General features: G+C 42.2%; 1 protein-coding gene across 1 annotated transcript in view; it reads left to right on the top strand.

The window, feature by feature from the left end:
- The window catches only part of CCDC175 (coiled-coil domain containing 175), an 814,258-nt gene that overhangs the window by 93,209 nt on the left and 695,647 nt on the right, over nucleotides 1-25,402 (top strand). The window contains exon 4 of the mRNA XM_069638898.1: nucleotides 16,013-16,148. Within this exon, the coding sequence (XP_069494999.1) occupies nucleotides 16,013-16,148 (136 nt within the window). The remainder of the gene's footprint in view (nucleotides 1-16,012; nucleotides 16,149-25,402) is intronic.

Below are 25,402 nucleotides of genomic sequence, written 5' to 3'. Positions count from 1 at the left end.
GCAAATTGCGGTACCGTAATTAGCTCCCTGGGTCCCTTTGCGGGTTGGTTTTTAACACCTGCAAAAAGCAGGCGTTAAATCCCCCAACCCGCAAAGGAACCTCGTAGTAAGGCGGTAAGGATTTACTGGTACCAGTATTTTACCGGTACCAGTAAATCCTTACCGCCATCCGTGTAATGAGGCCCACTGTCATTGGGCGAAAGACTTTGCCTGAAGGCCCTGATGCCTATATTTTGAACTGTTACCTCGTGGCCAAGAATCCAGAATGCCGCCTGGCCCCATGCTGGGGAAGGGTAGCCAACTTCTCAACCATCCTGACATATTCTTTCTTGAACGCTTTTCTTTTGCATACATTATCCCACACCATTTATATTTAGAAGTAAAGACTGGCAATGGGTTTATTAGTATAGGCCCTTTTATTTTGACAGACTACACTAGGACTGCGTTGTTTATTATTTGATGGTCGTAGCTTGCTCCCATCCTTAGATTTAGGTTTAGATAGGAGTTCAACCAACCCTTGTTGTTCAATAAACACCCTTGAACTGTGATCACTTGTCTGTCTTCACTATTTGATACCATGCCTTCCTTACAATAACCTGGGAAGAAGGGAAACAACCACAGGTGCTCAGTGTTGAAGAGTGGGGAAGACCCTCCATAGACAAGTGTAATAAGAATTATGGTTTGAAACTGCCAAGTGAATTAAATAAAAAGAGAAAGAAACCAGTAGCAAAAACCAAGGAAAGGGGGATTCATAACACAGATAAAATCTTACAAACCCTAAGAAACCTAAGAAATGTTTGATCTCAAGAACATGAGAAACCTGAAAGCAAAGCAAAGACTGTGAGACAGTATCTCCATGAGAATCATTATAAGCATAACACTAAAAAGAGTAAAAGACCAATTAACTGTTGGGATGAGCTGCAAGAGCCCATGAAGGAAACTCCAAGAGAGTTGGAGAAGGTCTGCATAAGCAACATATTTCTAAAACGGGGACATTTTGTTTGTCAATATAAGGATCCAAGATAAAACCCTGAGAGAAAGCCATAGCCAAGAAGGCAAAAATGGAACCTACCAGGAGATGAGATACCTTCTTTTGGCTGACTTTAGTTGTTTGTATTAGTGGCTGGGGCAGGTAGAGTTTAGGACTGAGGACATTTACTTTGAACTCTCTGACGACAGACAAGCACCGTTTGTTTACTTTAGTAAGGCTGGGAAAACCCCTCTAGCAATAGGGAGAGATGGGCCTTTTCTCTAAAATTTCATTAAAAGAAGGTCAACATGTCCAGAGTGTGTCCGACGCCTTCTTCCGACCAGCCACAGTATATACAGTGTATCAATAGGCATACATTATATATTGGCATAAATCTACTTTTTGCTGAGACACATTAATTGAATACAGAAATGTATAGACTTTCTAATGCGATGGATCCATTATAAGTGAATAGTGCAGGTTGAAATGCATACATTGTATACCAAGCGATATATATTATATAGTAAGATGTGCATGGTACATTCTGATAAATCATATATCCAACATTCTGAAACTCGTATATGATGCACTGAGGAAGAATTTAGACTATTAGACTGTATACTGAGAGACATGCATTAAAATTCATCTAATACGTGGAAAAAGGGCAACTGTAAACTGAACATTCTTATACTATGGTAAAACATGTGAATTGTACTTTAAATGTGCATGCTTTACACAGAAATAAATCTACCTGTTTAAATTGATGCATATGTTGAGAATCTTTATATAGTGTGCACTGTGAGGAATCTGAGGTCGTCCTCACTCCCCCCCCCCCCCTGTATGCTCCTCTCGGGTGGCCAGGTAAAGGCCATCTTTTTTGGACCCTGACCCGGGGATGGATATGCGAGGGAGGATCACCTGGGTAGAGGAGACTTGGGGAGTGGAGAGAGGACGTCCGTCCCTAGGTGAGACACGGTATCCTCCCCTCCCTTTCCTTTTCTTTCCATAGTGAACCCTCTATCCCTCAAGCCTGTGTGGGCTATTGTCAGCCCTTTCCCTGTTACTTCCTTAAAATATTCACCAAGAAACACCAGTTCGACATTGGAACGAGGAAGAGACCAACTAGAGAGACACATCCTCATTTTTGTAATACACACACCTACCAACCCCAGCTCTTTACTGAGACGAGAAAGATGACAGCAAGAGTAAGGCTGAACTTTCATCCCAATAATGCATGGCCTAGTCTTTTCTGGACTCATTATGGTGGTGGGAACTTTAAAAGCTGACCTCCTTTTGGAAATGTGGAAGCAGGGCTTTGGACTGCTGTGTGCAGGCAGACCTCTTCGGATCGGCGGTGTGACAAGCGGAGCACTCGAGAACCGTTCAAGGGTTGCAAGTTTATGCAGCAGGAAGCAAACCTGAAGCATGCTGGAAGCCGAGCTAAACCGTCATAAGTATCCCAAGCTGCAGGAGGAGCATCGCCATGTGAGTAGAGCCACGGATAGCCGCTGGGAAAAAGAGCGAGTTACCGCACGGTAAGGAGAGAATCGGTGGCGGCAGAGGATCTGGCAGAAGAGCTGTATGCTCAGACCGGTAAGCGTACCAAGAAGGAGGAGCACTCGGTTGGCAGGCGAATATGTTAAGCAGGCAATGAAAATCGTTTTAAAATGGAGTGCAAGCAGTTACAAGTACTTTTGAATACCGAATGAAGTGAAAGCAGAAATAAGCACTTTTTGAATACCGAACGGAGTGAAAGCAAGTTTTAAGCAATTTTGAATGTTGAGCAGTGTAAAAGGAAGTGTATGAAACTGCCTGATACAAAGAACTGCATTATATGAGAAACCAAGCATTGGCAATAGCCAAAAGAATTCATGGAACTATGTGTTATATGGACACAGGCATTGTCAAGAGCCAGAAGAGTGCAAGAAAATGCAAGAAAGGCAGAGTGGCTAAGCAAGCCACGGTACAGTGTCACGAGAGTGTGACACAGTTGAATATATTAAGCAGCACTGTTCAGTTGAAGCAGTGTCATGGTGTTCATGTCAAAGCAGCTAAGAATGGTTATCGTTTGTGTGACCTTTAATGGGTGGACCATGTGGTCTGACAATTGCGCCTAGACCGAGTGCCCCCCTGTATGGAAAAGTCACTGAAAGCACCTATCGAGAAGCCTGTGTTTTACAATGACCTCTTATGTGTTTTGAAGTCAAGAAACTGAACTGCTTATGTGAACTGGTGAAAAGTAACAATATCGTAAGAGCTGGGAATTGTCCCAAGGAGTTGTGTTATTTGAACTCTTGGGGAAGGGAACTCCTATTCATTTGGAACTATTTTGAACTTCGGGAAGAGGAAGCTGATTGCAAGCCAAGAGCTGTAAGAAGCTCTGAAGTTTACTTTGGCCACTATTTATTCTGATGCTGACATTCCTATACGCGAGGTTTTGGACACAGACAGACATTTGCTTTGGACTTCCTGACACAGACTATCCTTAGTTTTCTTTAGGTAGGGAAATCCCACCCTAGCGTAGGGCAAGTTGGGCCTTACTCCATCCTGCATTTTCAAGTTAATAAAACTTTGTTAACCATACTTGAACCTGTTGTCTGTGTCTGCTTCATTATGCTTTCACAGTACTGATAAACTTGTAATCAGCAGTTTGAAACTTCTTACGCATTAACACTGATCCGAATACACACACTAATGAAAATGTCACATGACTTGCAGCCTGACCACTGGATGGGGTATCTTGTATTTCTCTTCCTAGTTTAATTTTGTACAGGTCTTTGTGAGGAAGGCAGGAGTAAGGCCTTTAGACAAAGGATACTCTTGGCAAGGTGTTCCCTACCTGCCAGTGTGTTGAAGGCATGACCCTTGGATGTACTGGGCTCCTCTGAGGTGAGGCCTTGGGCATCATTGTTGTGGCCTTAGGGAATGGGGGAAATGGTATGGGAATAGAATTTGTAAAGCTCATTGTTCACCTTGATAAGACATACTAGCGCTAAAGTCTCTAGTACCAGTTTACTCCTCATAAAATTGTGGTACGGTTGAGGGACTAGAAAGATTTTCAGTTTACTTATAAACTGCAAATAATTTACAAATGAGCAATATCTGGTGGCAAAGCATTCTATCGCTAACCATCCTGAACTGAATTAGGGCGACCGGCCAGTTTATATCCCTGAACGTTGGGATGATAAGCAAATTAGCAGAAGATTATCTCAGTATTCTGCTTTGATTATAATGAGCAAAACATTTTTTTGTAAAAAAATGTAGGACCATGATTGTCGCAGGACTTATGCACCAAGCAAAGTGATTTCAATTATATATGTTTATTCACTGGTATCAAGTGGAGTATCCTAAGCCTTCATCATATTTTCTCACAACAATTTAAATGAAGCAGCAGTCTAGGTGCTTAATTTTTAATGACTTGTAGCCTGTGTAGTCACATTTTTGGAAGTCATAAATAAATCACGTTGCAAAAATCTTGATGACTAGAAACAAAAGAATTTTAGCATTTTGGTTTATGAAAGCACAAAATACTCCAAAGTACTCTTATGGGTGTGAAGATGGAAGAAACGTGATCTAGAGACCATACTAATATGTGTCCAAAGATAACGAAGATTCAACCCAGAGCCCCAAATTAATAACTTTTTATGCTGGAACTGGGAACATCCAATTGTGCCAGAGAATGTGTGAATTTGATATCCTTGAGTTTACTCTGCATTCTGGGATCATGATAAAATAATATTTCCCTCTTTTGAGCAGTAATTTGCAGTTTTTTTAGTGCAACACCCTCACTTGTTCCATGCATGCTTAAATTGCTCTGCCGCAGAGAACACAAGTTGCACTCAACACTAGCTACTGATAAATTGCTCTTGGCGAGTAGCAAATGGTGTTCCGTGTATATGGGTAGAATTGAGGAGGGGAGTGACTGACTTTTTATCACTGTCTAGTATCTTGCACTTTGTAATTTGTACCCCGGGTCTGCCGTATTCCCTGCCTGGTCAAGGAGGTATCGTCATTGATATAGAATGTTGTGCCAAATGCATGAATCAGATCTGCAAGAGGCTTCATATACATATTTAACAACAAATTACTTAGTGAGGAACCTTGTGCAACCCCGCGGAAGATCATCCTTTTTGACGACTCAAAAGGTGTTAGAGCTACTGATTGGATTTTGCCTGTTAAAAATTATTTGAGCTAAGCCCGTGCCTTGCCTCTGATAGCTGGCCTGTAAATATGTCCCAAAAGAGTGGAGTGGTCGACGATGTTGAAGGCTGCAGAGAGAGATCTAATAGGATGAGGGGCCCAATACTGTCACCATCCACCATCTGTCTAATATCTTCCATGGCTGCTACTATCATTGATTCTGTACTTCAGCCAGGGGGATCTCTAGCTTGCGCTTTGTCCAAGAAGCCTATTTCTTCTGAAATAATCTGTAATTGAGATGTTGCCCCTGCCTTTATGGGCTTACCTTGGTTGGACAGCTGTGAGATAGGCCAGAAATGTATAGGCCTACCAGGATCCAGAGACACTTTTTCAGCAGAGGTGTTATTGCAGGAGTCTTAAGACGGTCAAGAACTAGGCTTGACTCAAAGACACTGTTTAAAGTTTTATGAATTTCCAACACTAACTCAGTTAGTTAGTTAGTAGCTGGACACGCTTCATATTTAGCGGCCAATAGATGACGGACAGTCATAATCTCAAGTAGAGATTAATATGTTATGGGTTGGAAAGAGTAAATAAATAGTAATTTGACCAAATGGTTGAATGTAATTGGGAAAGTGGCAAATGGTTCTCCCTTTGGATCAAGTATTGTTAATTCTGATTGAATTTTTATAATCGTGTTAATAAAATTCTGTGCTAGCTCTTCATGAAAGGCCTGAGATGGTACAATAGAACATAGAAGAGTCTTGGCAGATCACGACTGTTTGAGCATTTTGAAAACCTACTAAGATATGTTTGGGCTGCTGAAAATATGATTTGAGTAGTGCATCTGTTGTCTTATTTTTTGTAGTTATGCAATTTTCGCATAAAAGCAATTTTGCATTCGACTCATTGTTTTGACTCCAAGTGTATTCTAACTGTCTAATAGCCTTTTTATCGGATATTAAATTAGAAGATAAAACCCAAAGCTCATTCCTCAGTCAAGATGACTTTGAGGACCTACCGCGAGTGGGAGCAAATGTAGTAACTACAACTGAAACCATCAAATAAATGGCGCCCATTATTAAAGAGGGGTTGGATTCTCCTCCTGCTGCTCCCTCCACCAAAGCTGAAGTAGAAAATGTTACTTAAACGTTCCATGGTACATATCTCTCAGCTAGATTTAAGTTACTAGAGGTAACTATTTCTGTTAGGAAGGTCATTCCTGCATGATCTGTACAAAGAAAAAAAGAGTTCCAGCTTTAACTGAGCCTTAATTACCAAATACAAAAATCAGACATTTGGCCCGCTATGTGTGTTGTCGATGGCTTGAGCTGCTAAAAACCTAGATCAGTCATATATACTAACAATTCTCTAGAATTAACTTTACATAAATCCTAAGTGTTTGTCACCACAGTCATCTGTGGCTGCCCGGGCTGCAAAGGGCGGGCTATGTTTCTGGTGTTGTGCGCCGCAGGTGTGGATGCTGGTCCTAATCTACAGCGAAGACCTATTACCAGCCTACCTGCCGCTGTATGTAACCAGCGGTAGCATTTTCAGCACTGTTTAAGAGGTAGCCTTGTGAGGACTTTTGAGGTGAATATTCCATCTTCAAAACACAGAGTACTGTTGATTGAAGCCTGGGGCGCTAACTATTTATCAAGTGTCTACCATCTATTAAGGCGAGCATTGGAAGGACTCATTGCTTCATGCTTTATGCTCCCTTCTGAGTGACTGTGGATTGCGGACTGCGGATGCCTGGTGCCGACTTTGTTACAGCTGTCGCTCATACTCAGTGAGTGGAAGAGGGGATCAGGGGGGAGGAGACGGGCTCGGGCTGCCTCTTGAGCCATTCAGGCATTCCCAGCCCCTGCTTGAGTTATTGTTGAGAACTGCATTTTCCGTCTACGGCATTGCTGCTTGGTCTTGGGTCTTATTTCTGTGTTGCTAATTGGTTATCACACACTAACTGTACTCTGAATACTGTCTAAGAGGAAAGCTGCAACCTCAACTTTTGTCTAAGGACCGACAGAAAAAGAATTCAAAGATGTTTGGTCCTATGAAAGACGTTAATGTCTTGATCACTGAAATGAAAGATTTAATCCAAGATATTTACTGCATAATGGGAGTAGGGTTGTAGAGAAGACCTATATGTCTAACTGTGCTGCTAATTGTGTACTAGCGGGGACTGATAGTGATATTATTGTATGCGCACAGATTGTCCAAGACCCTCCAATGAGCAGTTTTGTAACTAATGTGTTAAGCAATGGCAGTAGCAGAAACACCAAATAGAACAAGGATCCCCTCAAGGCCTTTGAGATTGACCACAATATATGACAGGAAGTGGGGAGGTACTTTGCCCTACCAGTTAATGTGGCAGGGTCTTTAGGTGCGACCCCTTGTGATATTGTTGAGGTCCAGCCACAGCGAGATGTGCTGGAAACCACTACTACTGCTACTGCCAACTTAATTATTAACACTGTTGAGCCTGGTGTTACAGGGACTAACTCCGATAAAAATAACAGGTTAGTGGATTTACCAACAGAAGAGATTATTGTGATTGACCCCAGTGTCTCTCTCTAATGGGTTTTCCATACTTTGTCCCCAGGGCCCCCATGGTATGCCTCTTGCCTAAAGTAAACAACACCAGGGCAAGCAGAAAAAAGGCAAGAAAGCCACCACTTGAACAGTGCCAAAGAAGATCTTGTTACAGGCAGGAGAACCCTAAGTGTGCTAAAGAAAGTAACATGGATTATCAAGGTGTGGACCATTGAGGTGTGAGTTGTGCTAGCTCTCTACCCAACAATGCTTTACTTTTTAATGCCCTTATTGACCTGAGTGAAATAAAGGAGCCTATCATCAAGCTCAATTCGGGACAGATAGTTGGTGCTTTTCAGGAATTGATGTCACAGATCAGACTTGGGTAGAAGCATTCATTAACTGGGAAGGAAATTTGGCTGCTGGGATCGCCCTTGTTATAAGGCATCCTCGACTATGATGGGTAGTGAAGGAGGATCCAGCTCCATAGTGGGACAGAGTTTGACCCGGCCTCAACCCCAAGGTTCGGTATACGTCAGCTGCTCCAGGACAAATCAAAAGGCCACCTGGGTAGGAACCCCCCTTGTTGACTCAAGTAAACCTAGTTCTATTTCTGGAGCGGAAGGGCTAGAGGGAGTTGGTTGACATTTGTTGGGCAGCACAATAGAGATCTTGACCCTGTCTCTCATTATGCTTACTTCGCAGGTCTCTTGAAACATCTGCTTACACCCAGATGGCTTACCTTTATCAGGCGTCTCCAGGTAATATTTTTACAAGAAATATGGGCAACTGATTCAGTGGAACTGCAGGGATTTCAGACAGTCCAAAACCCATCTCAAAAAGGCTGTAGAGGTCGCCCAAATGGGGGGGGGGGGTTAGTTATCTGGATCGACACAGCTCTGAATTGGACAGTAGAATCCTGTGTGACGAATACTCCAGATCTCCAACATCTTACTGTTTCTACCCAAGATGGTCAATGCATATTATTATTTAACGTTTACAGTAGGCCAATTTCTGTAGCGGTTATCTCAGAAATCCAGGAGCTGGTTTTGACATGGGACAGTTCTAATCCACATAATACGGTCACAGTTGTCGCAGGGGATTTTACTATGCAGCTGGAACTATTGATATAGCTTGAGGCGATCTGGGACGATCAAGACGAGACGTCGGACATTCCACCTTTTAATAGCTGCCGTACCCAGGAAAGCCCTTAAACTAGCAATTAACACAATTCACATTTTGCAAGAGATGGCGTTAAGCAGTTGATATTGATATTGATATTTTATTTCTATCGCGCTCATACACAAGTGTTTTAGAGCGCAATTTCTTTGTAAATTTGTAACGGGCATTTCACCAGCGGTCGCCTGACTGGTAATACTTATTTCAGACTTTGATTATTGATTACATTTTTGTATCTGCTGGGGCTTGGGAGAAAGTAGTTAAATTTGAGATTTTAAATAAGTATGATAATGACTATAGACCATTACTAGCTGCCTTCACCATAGTGTCTACCACCAAAGTAATTCTAAAGCATATTCAGACATGGGTGACTCATAATGAGAAAATTAGTAAACTTCAGACAGGTTTCCAGAGCTGCAAGGTTACCATAGATCAGGGTTTTCGTCGCTTCCTCCTCATCAAAAATCATACCGTCCTGAGGAAAATGAAACTATATGCCACTTTTGTAGATCTCAGGACTGCATTTGACTGCGTCCCACGTGGCCTCCTTTGGGATGTGCTCGCTAAAAGAAATATGCCACCATGCCTAATTTCAATCAAGAATGATCACTGGACAAGCCAGTTTGAAAAGGTCTCTGCTACCTTGGGAAAATAGAGATATGTGCATTCTTTTATAGGCATGACGGAGGGGCAATAAGACCAGTGCTGGATTTGTATGCAAAACAGGCCTCAGCTGCCGCCCTCTTTGGGGTTGAACTTTGGGGATGCCAAGAATCTGGCCTTAGTAGAAAATACGTTTTTTAAAGAGCCTCCTTTTGTTATCACAGGGATACTTTAAAGCATTGGAAATTAATTTGTGCCCTATCGACATTGTTGCTGCAACGAACCCAATTGTATACTGGCTTTATTTATGGCAGACTCTGGAACTTGCTGTTTTTAGGACTAACCTAATTCATGTGCTGAGATTATGGGGGGGTAGACATGAATTTGTGGTGGGTTGCTCATGTCAAAAAAGAACTCACTGATGTGAATGAGCATGATTCATGGTTTTGTCTGATGCAGATTAATAAAGCCACGCCCACTAGAATCAAAAGCAAATTACGTCTAGCCCACTAAAGGAAGAACATGATGGAAGCATGTAGCAACTTGAAGCTGGCTTCCAGTTACTTGAGGATCAAACAAGTATTTGGTTTTGAAAAATATTTGTACTGTGTCAACCCACCATTTGTTTGTGTCCTGTTTATTCATTTTAGATTGGGTCTACTTAAATTGACAAATTTTACAAGGGCATGGGGAAAGGGGAGCTCAGGTATCTGTCCCCTCTGCTATATTGGCGAGGAGACAGTTACACACTTTATGTTCTTTTGCCCCCAGACACAAGGCTTCCGAGTGCTCTATCTTAAACCTTTTTAAGACTAGAAGGAATTATTACAATTTGTTAGGCATTGGATCATTGTAGAATAACGGATTACGCCCATATAGTATATAGACTAGCCAAATGTATCTATCACGCCTGGCTACTAAGGCAAAAATTGTAAACTAGGATATAATTCATCAAGGGTATCAATGTGATAAGCTTTGGGTGGTAACACTGTTTGATAGTGGAATGTTTACTTTTGGGGCTGCAAGTATTTCTCGCCCTCGTTTAGCCCGTAGATTAATTGAGATCTTGACTTTTTGTAGATGTCATTGTTAACCTTTGTTTTAATCATCATCAAATGTTAATTGTATCCGTTTTATAATTGTTGTATATATTTGAAGGATCATATTGTTTTAAAATGCATATTATATCAACAGTTTTTTGTAATTGTGAATACATTTTAGGGGCTTGGGCCGAATAAAAGTTCCATTGATGACGATGATGATACATATTGAGAGATGGGCACAAGGGAGTTTTAGGTCTCTTTTTCTGAGGACAATGAATGTGAGGAATCGTTGTGAAAATTATAGAACGATATTGAATGTGGGGAATGTAGTTTCCACCATGTAGGTGTTACATGGTTTCAGTTTGAGCATTTTGATTAAGTCCCCTTCCTAATCTTGCAGACCAAAGTTTGGGTGGTCAAAGAGGACGGTGGCCTCCCCGAGCTAGTTGATACTGGACCCAGAGAAGGTACACAGTGTATCTCTAGCCCACTAAAGCTGTGCCCCTGCACCAATGCAGTGTACAGTCACTGGGGCACTGACCACCCCACCACTCCTGCTATCGGTGGTGGACATGAAGGAGGAAGGTGGGAGGCGCACGCAGACACTTAAGGTTACCCCTCTCCAAACACCCTTCATAGAAAGTAAAGCTTGCCCTTGTGAGAGAACCATATTTCTATATTGTGAGGTCACGCCCAAGCAACCACATATGCTCCTCCCTTTGGCACGGATGCCACAGGAAACGATATCGGAATGAATTATATGTAACTGCTTGTCCTGACCATTGATTGTGACCCTATTCCACATCTACTGCCCTGGGAGCACTGATTTGGACGGCAAAGTAATGACATCTATACTCTGTGGCAGAATTGAAAAATCTGTGTTTTTATGAAATATGGCAGCTAATGTGATTGTGTTGAGGACTCTGGTTATCGTAATTCTAAGTGAAACATGTTCCTTGTTTACTTGAAAGAACCCAAGCATAATCTCAAGAATGTCCCAAAGATCTCTGAGGCTATAATAACACAGGCAACCATGTGAACATGTGCACACAGTGATGAAGCCACTCCCATGGCCTGGAAGGGAGTCTGCAGCCGAGGAAAGCTGGCCTACCAGGGCAATTTCACTAGAGCTGTGAGGTACCTTTAGGCGGTACAGGGTGGGAGCTGCAGACTCACACTCCAAACCCAAGCCATGAAGTTTTGTGTAATGGGAGACCCAGTAGTTCAGTTGACGGAGAGGCTGAGAACTTATGCATTTGGAGTCACTGACAAAAGATATGCCTGAAGTTAGAAGAGTGGTGGCAGCTGGAGAAGCAACACTGGACCCTGTATGCAAGTAGGGAACTCTACAGCAGAAGTTCCCGGCACCCGGAATTCAGAAGAAAAAAAAACAGAAGATGGGGGTCCCTCTTGCAAACAGGGGATTCCTGTGAGCGCTTCAGGAAAGCACACATCATTAAAGCCTGGAACCTGTATGCCATCACAAAGAATGGCTGAAGTGCAAACGACTTGAGAGCTCAGATTGGAACTTGCAGCCATCCATTACAGAGGTGGTAAGGGGGGGGGGGTGGAACTTCCACCTGAGTTTAAGATGGCTGCCAGGTCTTTCTATAGTTCGGAGAGCCATTTACCTGCAGCGGGAGAGGCACCATAAACAATTAACATGATTAACCAATGTGAACTTCCCAGGCAATAGATTAGAAAACCAAGCCATTCGAAATTGATCATTTAAGAGCAGTTAATAGAGAGGGCCTATAATTGGGTAGACAAACAAGACATAGAGGAGGAGAGAGAGGCCATAAAAGTGAGAGGAGTAAGCTCAGTAGAGGCAGTGGTTCAAAAGGCGATCGCTGTGCAGGAGAGCAGAGAAGAGACCAAAAGAAAGTCCTGGTGCAACTAGGTAGACAGATCAAGCCTCTGCCTAGAAAGCTAAGGGACGGTCCTTGGAGATATATCCCTTTGCATCCTGGAATGGACGCCACTGCTGGCTGCTTGAAGGGTACCATATCCTTTTTTGAGAATGAGCAGGGCACCCTATCCCTTATTGAAAGTGAGAAGGGCACTACATCTCTCAACATTGTCTTAGGGCACATTACCCCGAATCGGGAAGAAGTGAGCTATGCATTATCCTCCATGCTGAATTACAACTAGCGAGCTGGGTGCTGGGACGAAAAAGACAAGTGGCAAAGAAGCAGCTAATGCTAGCTCCCTGTGCCTGTAAATTTGAGCCAAGAAGTGTCTGTCCACTATATCGCTGTGACCGTGAGTTTTAAGCCGCGATAACCTGGGGAAGATGAGTACCCCCTGTGAAGAAGGAACCTGGAAGCTATATACTTTAACTCATCCTGACACCTTTGTGTTTACAATATACCCCGAGCGGAGCACATTGTTTTGTTTGGAATATCAAACCCATAATTACCTTCAAGGGTTTCCCTAACACCCATCTCCTTTTCCTTGCCTGGGAATGCAAACTGATACAATTTACCAAGGAAGATTAGACTTTTATTAACAACTTTGCCACTTTATAATTTGTCCCATCTTGTCACTTAGGGCAGTTCAAGAAGGAATAGTTTGCTGTATTGTAGATACATTTTAAGACCTCCCCAGCCCCATGGAAGTTTATCCAATCCTCGCCTGCTTGTGAATAAATTAAAGTTGAAATGACATCTCTTTGACACTTATTTTGTTAGAACTAACCTAAACACTCAAAAGGAAGTAATGAACTATCTTAACTTTTTATTCACTTTATGGAAAAAATACAGTGAATTTAATGAAATTCAAAATTACATAGCTATATGAATTTTGAAATAAAAAAGTTACATATTCTGAAAAGTACTGTAGATTAAATTGATTTGGTTTAACTTCACTTGTTAGACTACAATAGGCAGTGGTACATACTTGGAAAACCAATACATTTTCAATGGTCAGTAAACAGATGGTGTAGGCTCAGTCCGATGTATGTTAAAAATATGAAATCTGGATTGTGAGACTTGCTATTATAAATATTCGATGCCTCTAAATGCCTAGGGATTCCGATTGTGGTACACCTTTTACCCTTACCCTACATTGAGCTTTTACTAAGTACCATAATGTATACTGTGATGGGTCATGAGTAAGAGTCGGGCACAGAGGCATATTTTGATTGCTTTAAACATTTATTCCCAAAGAAAGGGGTTGGAGGAAAACCTGCCTTTCCCTATAGCTATGAGGGGTTTCCCTGCCTCAATCAAAAGAACTAGTGTCCAATTCAGGATGTCCAAAAGTAAGCCCTCTGTCCTGTGTCCAGAACCAACCTAACCCTCACATTCTAAACTAAGCATAAAGTGAACAGGTAAATGTTCTTTTGGCTGCGTCCCGCAGCTATACTTTGCACGTTCAACTTAAAGTTTCCGAAATAGTGCACAAAAGGAAATAAACAACCAATGTTCCACAAGGATATGAAGGGGGCTCCATTCCCCTAGAATTCCACAGTTCCTTTGTAACACAGAGTCTCGCGATATCAACAAATATTTACTTCCTTCTTCTGTTTTTCCAATGTTGCCAACTAATCAAGAAATATTCTTTCATCTTGTTTTTGCGAGGCTTGCAGCATCAAGATACAGGTTCTCCTCTTTTGACATAGTTTCAATGCATCAGTTTAAATGGCACACAATATCAAGAGATTAGTCTAATGGTAAAAATACTACAGTTGTACTACTGATCTAATAAATTGATAGTAGGAATACTCAAATCTAGCAGAAGGAATTAGGGTATTATGTTTACCTGATAACTAATTAATTCTTGTTTGTTGTCCCAGAATACTTTGAAGGTAAACTCTTTGTGTAGGAAATTTAGATCCTCCCTAAAAACAAAGATAACCTTTGTTTGAAATTGAAGGCTAAAAACAAATTAGACTTCTACTGTAAGCCTCTATTCATGTACACATTTATTTAGGCTTTACCTTGCTGTTCTGTGGTCTTTTAAGCCATTTGTGCCTTATTAGTGGTTGTGGGTCCTCTAGTTGTTAATGATTTCTTTCCTATAAAATAAGGAAAAGCAATGTATTAAGTGCTCCCCCAATAACCAGTAAATTAGTAGATATTGGTTGTTGCTTATGGGTACAATTAAATTGTATTTACCTCAAGAGTCAATAAGAGACAGGTTTGTCAACCCATGTGGTTAAGCTCCCACGGATTCTGGCATTCTACGAACCGACGGGAATCTCATGGATGTTTGTATGACGTACTTACGTCATAAGTTACTTGTGGCCTGTTGACATCACCATATATAGTGACGTCTGTGTTCATTTATCTTTTATTATGTAAATGTTCTGCCCCTTCTGAGGATAATTTATAAAGGGAATATTCCGTGTTGGTGTCCTTATAAATTTGCTATTAGTCCTAATTAGTCGTAGTGACTTACCCTAGTGTAATTCATGTCTATGTTGCCAAAATATTTAGATGCACATGATCTTTAAATACAAAATGATTACTCTCATTATGTTTTATTCTTTGGGTTGTGTACTGCTATATAAACATTGACTTTGATTAATTATAGATGGAAATATTTAAAAAAAACATTTCACCCCAGTATTTACTGATGGACTAAATCTATCAGTGTTGTCGCTATGTTATAGATCTTTTTGTTGAGCAGTAGTCTGATGCTATGGGATGGAACTAGTGGACATTATGGCATTCCACATTTTCATTTAATCCCACAATATGGGTGTTGGTCAGAAACATCAGTTTTTGCTCCATATTAATCTGTTTTTTTTCATGGCGTCATAATTCCTTTGATTTTCATAAGTATTTCACATCTACAGTCCTTAACAGAGTGTTTTTTTCTATAAGTGAAGTTTTTAACCAGTGGTGCATTTTCTAGTGTATTTTGTATTTACTACTTTTGTTCTGTAATTCTGGTTCTATATTTCCTCTTGGGTTTGTCTATATAATTTAGGCCATATGGGCATGTGATCATGTTGTCCTACCTTGTCTTGTTGGACTGTGTTCTTACAGACTGAGCACACCCCGCACTGGAAGTCTGATTTTTTTTGTTTGTTGTGGGGTTGAGTCCGCAAACACCCCAGGACTGTGCTTCACACAAACCAGAGCTTTGTGCGACATTAGCTGAGAAAATATGGTTTCCAGTATGCTGGCACTTAGAATCTGAGTGCTGCTGCTTTGGTATGCATACATGAATAGGAGCCCCCACCTCAACCCATGAGTATGGAAGACTTTTCCTGCAAGATTGGGGGCAGCCCCAATGCAAATAAGCTCCCACCCCTTTTTTAATGTGCATTGCAACAAAAGCAAACCCATTTTCTTGTGTTACAAGATATGCCTTGGAAAAGTGCAGCCCCTTCAGGGCAAACACCACAGTGGCCACACATTTAATAATCCTTCCTGTAGGGTTCAATAAGCAAATGTCCATCATTTACAATTAATCATCAGTTTGACGTTGCAGATAATATTTGCTTAAATAGAATAGTAGAAATCACAACAGTTAAGAAAGCATACACTCACCATGGAATTTTCCTCCTTGTGTTTTCTTGTCGTTATTTCAGAGGCTGTTTCCATGGCCCGTGAATGCAATGCTTCACAAATAGGTCAGCTGCAGAATGAACTGAAGAACATCCTTCAAGAGATTGAAAACGTAAACCAGAAGCATCTGGACATGGAAGCACTTAATTCTTCTCTGTGGTAAGAACATATTCTCTTTTTCTATCTACGCGTTTAGGTTTTGATTTTCCAAATTCTTTCAAATTTGTGGTTGTTGTACGCTCACAAATCTCCCTCAGTCCTTATCCACAAAGTGTTACCACTTGAACCAGACGATCCGCACTCTTGTTGATGATATGCATTTTATCTGCCTTTGCATACAACATCATAAAATGCAATTATACAAGAGTTAATGTGTGGTTGATAATGACTAGCTTGACTTCCATTTATGAGTAGATGTAAACTGGATGGTGCAAGGGATGGGGTGAGTTGTTAGGAGGTAAACATTACCGATGGGGCCCTTTCTCTAAGAAACTACACTGGTGGACTTTTTAATTTAGCCACCACACATCTCTGAATGATTGCTCAGGTAATACTCATGCAAATTTATAAAAGGTTTGCTGTGTTGGATGATCAAATTGAGAAAGTGAGCTTTGTCAGGTGATGTACCTTTCCGGTTCATACAGAGTGGGACACCGAATGACGAGACGCGGTATCCCCTTTCCTGTAACACCTTCACCCCATCTTACCAGGTAGTATATGTAGTAACTGTACCCTTGCCCCCTTCCCTACACAAACACGTTCACACCGACAGCCAGCTATGGGAGAAAACAGACTAACATCCGAACAGTGTACCTGACGTGTCCCAATACAATGGTCAGGTGAGGTCAGGCAATTACTGACACACACACACACACAACACACAACACACACCGGGAAGTTCCCTTGACCTTTCTGACAAGGAACCGTTACTTTCAAGAAACCTCGAGATTAGAAAGCATAAAACCAGGAAACCAGGCTGAAGAATCCTGCATTGGATGTCGGAGATACCCGGGGCCCTCCCGCGTTATCAATGTGGGGAGAAGTACCAGCTGCTGTGGTACCATCCTTGGCTTCAAGAACAAAGCGGCGTCAGTGAGATCAACACAGCCAGTGAGTTGGAGAGACCGATACAAGACCGGTCTGTGTTAAAGCCAAGGTTGCAAGCAGCAACATTATATGGTGAGCGCTGGAACAAACATTGTTAAACTACGTATGATAAAAGACGCAAGTAAAGTTGAACTGCTGATGAGTGATTTAACTTTGAAACCAAGATACGATACCTTTGACAGAGTGATCCAGCACCACGTGTGTGACTCTATTGAAGGTCTCTGTAAGGTATCCAGCTGAGAATTGGCAGAAGTGAAAGTTAACCAATTGTAAAGAAGTGTGAATCAAAGTGGTCCTGCAACGGGTCAAGCAAAATCCTGCACACAGTCTAAAGTCTTCGATGTTTATTCAGTAAAGAGAGTATGTGTTAAAGTAAAAATGAAGAAGGTAGTTGCACTTATTCCTTCATGCGCCAATTTAAGTTAAATGAAAAAAAAGAAACTCCACTCAATTGGAATATAGTGATTGTGAATTTGTATTATTTAGAACGAGTGCCCTTTGTGATAACACGTGTTTCAACGGTCTGCGCCGTCTTTCTCAAATCAGGGCTAATTTTTAATACAAGAATGCAAAACAAAATCAATGTTTAAATTCAACAGAAAAATAGTGACCGATGTAGCACAGACAAATGATGTCAAATGTAGCACCGACAGAAAAAAGGGGGGGTGTTTAGGAGGATCATTCAGGGAAAACAGTGAGTCATTAAGTATCAAAATAAATTGAAAAACATCCGTTATTGCATCAAATGTACACATGAAAACATTTTGAAAATAGACAGAACGGAGTGGAGGACGGGGAGGGGAAAATAGAGACAAGAGAGAAAAGAAAAAGAGAAAAAAACATCATGAGTTCAATTATCTCTTTGCATATTTGTTGACAAATTACCTAGCATTCAGTCAAAAAAGTTTTTTATAAAAAATTAGCTGATTATGTCTTACCCAATGGTATTGGTTGTAAATATTGAACGTGGCTTGTCAGCACAGCAAAAATGTAAAAAGGTAAATTCACGGGTTAAATCCCAGCCTGTTAGATAAAATGAGGGTAATATATACAGTATTAATAAACCTATATCTTACAAGTTACTCAGGTTGGGTGTAGTTAATGTTGATTTTCTACAAATGGTTAATTATGTATAATATTCTAAAAGTACATTTATTTTTAAGTTTATAGTGGAGCGGCATTTGTAAGTGAATTTATACTACGTGTTCGTGAGATGACAGAATCAATGAAGGAATGACATCCTCTAGTTGTAATACATGTGCCGTGAAAAGAGGCTGCGCGATGAGTTCTCATCCCTATCTTATTGTCTCATAACGTATCGTAGTCAAATTTGAGCGGGTTCATTTTGCACGCACTAAAGATAAAAGCTTGCTCAAGTCCGTGTCTCACCTCTGCAGTCAAAAATAAAAACTGCTTTTCTTGCCCCCCCGAGGAGACTTATTTATACATCGTCCAATTCCACTAGAATGAAATTGTAGATACTGGGCATTTACTTATGTATGGGCTCACGCAACCATGAGTAACACTGTTTTCTTTCGGAGCCCAAAAGATGGCGCTCATGTTAGAAATAGAAAAAGGACCTCTTCGGTTGCCCAGACAACCTTAGTAACAAAAAAGCCACCATTTTGGCTTTTTCTGTGAACGCAGACGGAATTGTATGGAGCTCGTATTTTTGTTTCAGGAAGCAGTCCTTGTTCGGTTCCTGCTGGACCTGTACAGGCTTCAGTCTTGTGAGTACCGTTACCTTGTTCGTGCCTTAGGGTTCAGATACAGACGCCCAATGCTGTTGCTCCTAGCCATGAGCATTCAGAGTGGGCCCCTGTAATAGCAATCTGTTCAGAAGGTTGGAGTTTCCCAAGTTCCGTGGCACACTCTTTCCCCATTCTGCGTACACCCCAAGAGGGAACCCAACGTGTTTGTTATCTTTGTATTCCCTGCCCCTTTTTGTTCACAGCCTCTGTTGCCTATCCTTTCTTGTCTGCAGGACTCCTTGTAATGCAGCTTATTGTGTGCCTTTCTCCCTTTGGCTTAGTGGGCACGCCTCTACCCTCAGGCCCCTCCTGACACTGACACTGAGGTTTTGAACTGCATCCTCGTGCTTGAGAAGCCAAAGAGTGCGCTAAGCTTGAGTGTGCCACCTTGTCCCATGCTGAAAACGTGGGGAAGGGAAGCCAACGGCTTGAATATCCTGACATATCATTTCTTGAACACTTTTCGAATGGATTGTGTCCTCCCAAGTATTCCTCATCTTTGTTTATGTTTATTTATTTATTTATTTATATAGCGCAGACCAGGCCCAAAGACAACCGGGCGCATATCTTGGCAGAAAGTTACAGGTATAACATATCATCACATTGGTACCAACCGATTGTGAACAGGATATACAGAATATACAATTGACGTTACAAAGCAGATCAATAAGCGGAACAGTAGTGCCGGAACAAGGCAGTGCTAGGTCCCAGATGGCCCAAACAGAGTCAGAAGGCGATTGTTAGTGAGCTGTAACTAGCCAAAGTTTGGCTTTGTATTTGAATAAGTTAAATGAAGGTAAGGATCTGATAGTGAGTGGTACAGTGTTCCAAAGCTTGGCAGCCAGGACAGGGAAGCTGGCACCCCCAGCTGTATGAAGCTTGAATCTAGGGATTTCAAGACCGTGGGACTGTGCAGATCTGAGTACTTGCGTTTGAATATGTTGAGTGAATCGAGAAGCTAGATATGAAGGGGCCTGGTGGTTAACACATTTGTATGTAAGAGTGAGTGCTTTCAGTGAGATCCTTTGGGCGACTGAGAGCCAGTTGAGATTCTTCCTGGTTTCTGAGATGTGGGCAGATCGGGGGATATTAAGAGCCGCTCTAATGGCGTTATTTTGGGTAGTCTGCAGTTTGTTAAGATTGCCCTGGTTAGTGCCTTGGTACAATGCATTACAATAGTCCAGTTTGGACATAACCAAGGTCCTGGCCAGGGTAATGCAGTTCTGGGCGGTAAGGAAAGGGCGACAGGCTGAGATCAATTTACAAGTGTAGGCAGCCGCGGCAGCCACTGCATTGGTTTGACTGGTGAGATTCAAGGAGGCGTCCAAGTAGATACCCAAGGTTTTGGTATCTTTAGATACTTTAATTAGATTACCGTCAATGTTAAAGGAGCCGAACAGGGGACTTAGTTTGTTAAGTCTCTGTTGCGTGCCTAAGATGAGAAGCTCAGTCTTGTCGTTGTTGAGGCACAGCTCGTGCTGGGCCATCCATGCTTGAATGACAAGGTAAATGTCATTGAGGGCTTTGGAGTCAACAATGTAGTCACCAGAGATGGGTATGAGTATCTGGGTGTCATCGGCGTAGTTCCTGTAGGTGACACCCAGATAGTCAAGCACATCAAATAATGGTTTGGTGAAGACATTATAGAGAGTAGGGGAGACACGGGACCCTTGCGGGACTCCACACGGGACTGGTGTAGGGTCTGCCGATGCGGTAGGTGAGAAAACTCTCATGTGCCTGTTGTCGAGGAATGACCTGATCCAGTTGGATGCGTTGTCGGAGAAGTGGGCAGCGGACTTCAGGTGCCGACATAGTATTTGGTGGTTGACCAAGTCGAAAGCAGCGGATAAGTCCAGTAATAGTAGAAGGGCCAGTTTACCGTTGTCTTTAATGTCCTCAATTTGGGTTTTGAGGTCAAGAAGAGCTGTTTCGGTCCCATGCTTGGGTCTGAAACCAGACTGTCTTGAGCCGAGGAGGTTATTCGTTTCTAAGTAGTTCTGAATCTGCAGGTATGCTGCTCTGTCAAGTATTTTAAGTAGCAATGGTACAGTGGTAATGGGTCTGTAATTAGTTGGTGTTTCAGGGTCCAGATTCGTTTTTTTTAGGAGAGGGATAACCCATGCGTCCTTTAAGTTGTTGGGTACCGTTCCTGATAGGAATGAAGAGTTGATGAAGGTGGTTATGAAAGGAGCAAGGTCCTGGGCCGCTTCCTTAATAATAGGTGCTGGGCAGGAGTCACCTTGGCAGTTAGAGGGTTTTAGGTTGCGAATGATGTTATCGACCTCGAGGATGGTGAGTGGGGTGAAGCTGAAAGGGGTGTGAGTAAAGGAGGCCTTTGGCGTAGTGGAGGGTTTAGTAGGGGGGTTGGTGAGTAGGGTAGTTTGTTTGGCGTTAATCTTTGATTGCAAGGTGGTGATTTTGTTGAGGAAAGCGTTTTGGATGTTGATGCACCATTGGCTGTCTTTAGTGCAGGTATCAGGGGCAGGGGAGGGGGCTTCCAATTCTTTAAGGATTTTAAACAACTCCTTAGTGTTGGATTCTACTTGTGTGATACGTTGGTTGTAAGTCTCCTTTTTTGCTTGTAAGATTGCTTCCTTGTAGTTGTGGGTGGTGATGATGAGGCGTTCTTTGTTAGGGTCGCATGGGTGGCTCTTCCAAAGTGATTCAGCCTTGCGTTTTTCTTTGCGTAAGGCTCGTAACTGCGGGGTGAACCAGGAGTTCAAATGGGCTTGTTGTTTAGCTTTCCGTAATTTAAGCGGAGCTATATTATCAATGGCTTTGAGAAGTGTTTGATTGAAGATGTCTACTAAGACTGTAGGGTCGTTATGTTGGGGCACACATTTGTTCAGGATAGGAAGGATGAGTGGGAGAAGTTTATCCCTAGTGATGTCTTTTTTGTTCCTTGTGGGAGTGGCTGGAGCTATCATAGGAGTGGTGAGAGGGTTGGTCGCTGGAAGGTGGAAAATGATGATGTGGTGGTCGGACCAGGCACAAGCGTGGTTGGAGCTTATGGTAGTGTTGCAATTGAGATCAGAAATCCAATCGAGCGTTCTACCTTTGATATGGGTAGGTTTGTCAATGCCCTGTTGGAGTCCAAAGTTAGCTAAAGTGACAGCGACTTCAGAGGCCAAATGATCCTTAGGGTCATGTAGGCCAAGGTTGAGGTCACCTAGAAGCAGTACCTGAGAGTTGGGTTTCGTATTGGCAGTCAGAATGGCTGTGATCTCGTCTATGAAGGAGCTAAGTGGTCCTGGGGGTCTATAGATGAGGTGGAGGGTAGCAGTGTTGGTTGGAGATAAGGTGAGTTTCACGGAGAGGGATTCTGCACAACTGAGCTCTGTGTTGGGGATGTTTCTAAGTGTGATGTTATTTCTATGTATGAATGCGACTCCACCTCCTTTGGATGTTGTTTGTCGGTCAGCTCTAAGGATAGAGTAGCTGTTGGGGATAGCGAGGGAAAGAAGTGGGCCAGAGGCTGCATGTAACCATGTTTCGGTGATGGCCACAAAATCGAGGTTATGAGTGGTGATGAGGTCAGAGATGTCCAGTGCGTGGGCTGTAATGGATCTAGCGTTAATGAGGGCACCCTTGAGTTCCTTGGCCGAGATAGTGTTGTGGGATGATGGTGACTTCTGTGAGGTAGTGGTGACGTGAGTGTGCTGAGTGCAGTGGGCACGAGGCAGTCTGGATCCAAGTCTAAGATTCCTGGCTTGGAGTGTGCACGGTTGATTGGGTGTGGGTTTAATAGCAAAGTGATGGAGCCAGGGGGTCATTGAGGTATGGGTTGCTAAGGGGCATTGCGGTATGGTGAAAAGTATTTGATATTCGATATCCAGCATTAGCTGCTTTGGAAAAAACATTCTGACAGAGTACGCTGTGCATCAATGGCGTCAACTCAATGTCCCTCGAGGACCTCCGTCTCGAGGATGATGTCATTGAAAGCATAAATAGCATGCGCAGCACCCGTTGGCTCCAGTTCAATTCTTCTGTGAATGCTATCGCTTTGAGAAATACTGCAGGCTTCTTTACTTAATAACGACTTAATTGCTTCGAGAAATCGAGCAGGTCTTCTTCGTCAACCCCGACTAACCCGAACACCGGGTTCAAGAAGTGTCGAGATTGTGGGTCAAAAATGTCATTGACTGATCCACGCCGTATATGTTTATGGTGCCTCAGGGTGGAGCATAACACCTCAGACTGCTCCAAGTGCCAGTCGATGACAGGAAACGGCTTGCAGAAACATGAGGGGAAATTGATGGTAGGTCGAAACCACAAATCATCTACCCCGACCAAAAAACCTTCGACTGACGAGCGAGAGCCGATAGCCCAAAACAGACACAGGATTTAGGGCTGTAAATATATATACTGACAAGGGGTATGTCCTGGCTGTAGTAGTGAAAACATTTTGCAACTTATTTAAATGCAAGTTAAATCTACTGTGTATTGACCATCCATTCATGGCGCTATTTTCTGCCTAGTGAAACAATAGACTAGATAGGCAACCTAGTCACACAGCCGCTCTCTGTTAAAACCCAACCTGGGTCGTGTAGTTCAAATAAGCTATTCCAAAAAGTTCAAGTTCACTTCTCCAACTTTATCTGTTGGATATGAGTTCAAATAAATCCGAAGTCTTGGTTAAAGTAGTATGTGTTTTATCAAAGAAATATCAAAAGAATAATCACTAATACAATCTTAGTGAGGGCGCAGCTGACACATCTCATAATTTGAGTAGACTTCAAATGCCAATGCATTTCGGAGCATTAGACTCCTTCTTCAGGGCCACTCTATACTAATGTAGAAGAATGATAACAACAAAGCATGGAATATGGCATAATGGTATGGTCACATCAAATGAATAACAAAAAGCAATTAACACCACAGTCATTCAATGAATACATAGGAAAATAATATAATAAAAAATATAATAAAAAATAGGAAATAATGACATTCCCATGGAAGGATGGATTCAGAGCAGATTGGTATATGTAAATAAAAAGAGAAGAAATGAATAAGTAAAGAAGGCTGGTGTCGGATGAGAAGTGGACTACCAGTGTTAGCAACAATAAAAGGTTACCTCGCGTGCAGCATGTAGCCAAACGAAGTGAAAGGTTCAGAATCGGTATAAGACGCGTAGTCTTTGACGGATTTCAATGTGTGGCACGCAATCGTGCGCTCGACAATCAGGTTGATGATCTGTGGAGGTGAGGCCAAGTTTAGTATAAGGCGAGTGCCAGAAACAGAGTAAGAAAAGGGCAAAGTGCTGGTGTACCTGGGGATTACACACAGTAATCACTGCGGCGGCCGGAGAAACGCCGTCGGGCATCGCTGAGTGCAAACGTTGCCAAGGGAAACAGTACAAGATATAGACACGTGACCGCAATGAGAAAAGCGCATTGCGGCACGTACATTGCAGGGCAGAATATGCGCTCAAGTATACACATGGATGGAGAAATATGGACCTGTAGCCCCTAAAACTCTATAAATATCCATCAGATAACACATCTAGCTCTGATTCAGAAGCACAAAGGGACCCAGACGCACCGACAGAACAGACATCTGGTGCCTCAAATCGCACAACTAGCCCTTCTACTCAAACACCTACGACCTTGTCTTTTTTAGGAGCTCGTCCAAACAAACCTGCAGGGGGAGGAGGAAACCTCAGAACCAAGCCCCAAACGAGACTACAACTAAAGAAAACTTAGTCATTAATATATCTCGTAAGATTTTGAGTAAAACAGAAGAGAACACATTGCAGAAGGGATTAAGTTTTGTGCCGGCATATAGCATGACTCTGTTTAACACCAAGATTGAACTCTACAAGTTTGTAAGAAAACTGAAACTCAAGGTGTTCTTTGAGGAACTAGAAACCCATGACAGTACTACTGATGCACCTGATTTTCAAGAGTTTAGAGCTAAGAGTGGATTTTGTACCACCAATTTCAGTACCATCGATAGACATCTTCCAGAAAATGGTCAACAGAGATCTTGAACGTATTAGTTACAAAATCCCACTACATAGGAACATGAAACCACATGAGTTGAAAACTATCAGAGACCTTTATTGTGACAAAGACATAACCATCCGTCCAGCAGACAAAGGAGGTGCTTTGGTAATTATGAATACCACTGATTATGATATAGAATGTACCAGACAATTACAAGATCAGACTATCTATGCACCGTTAGATCATGACCCTACGGCATCCATCAAACAAATCAAACACAATCTTGAAATTCTACTGGACAAAGCTATGGAACTTGACTGGATAAATGAACATACCCGCAAATTCCTCAATAACACTCATCCCAGAATTCCCAACTTTTATACATTACCAAAGATTCATAAAGATCAGGCTAAACCACCGGAAAGACCCATAGTTGCTGGCATGGACAGCATTAACCAACCATTGGTAGTCTACATTGACTTTTTTCTTCAACCACTAATACAGAAAACCTCTACTTATATCAGAGACACAACACTATTGACGTTCAGAGCCTATATACATCCATACCCCGTGACCTTGGCATAGAATCTGTAGAATGGCTTTTACTTGC

This window comes from Ambystoma mexicanum, chromosome 14 (genome assembly GCF_040938575.1).
Source record: "Ambystoma mexicanum isolate Mex_15411 chromosome 14, UKY_AmexF1_1, whole genome shotgun sequence".
In the NCBI taxonomy this organism is placed as follows: Eukaryota; Metazoa; Chordata; class Amphibia; order Caudata; family Ambystomatidae; genus Ambystoma; species Ambystoma mexicanum.
Note: the sequence above shows the minus strand (reverse complement) of the source record. Positions and strands in the feature narration are given on the sequence as shown.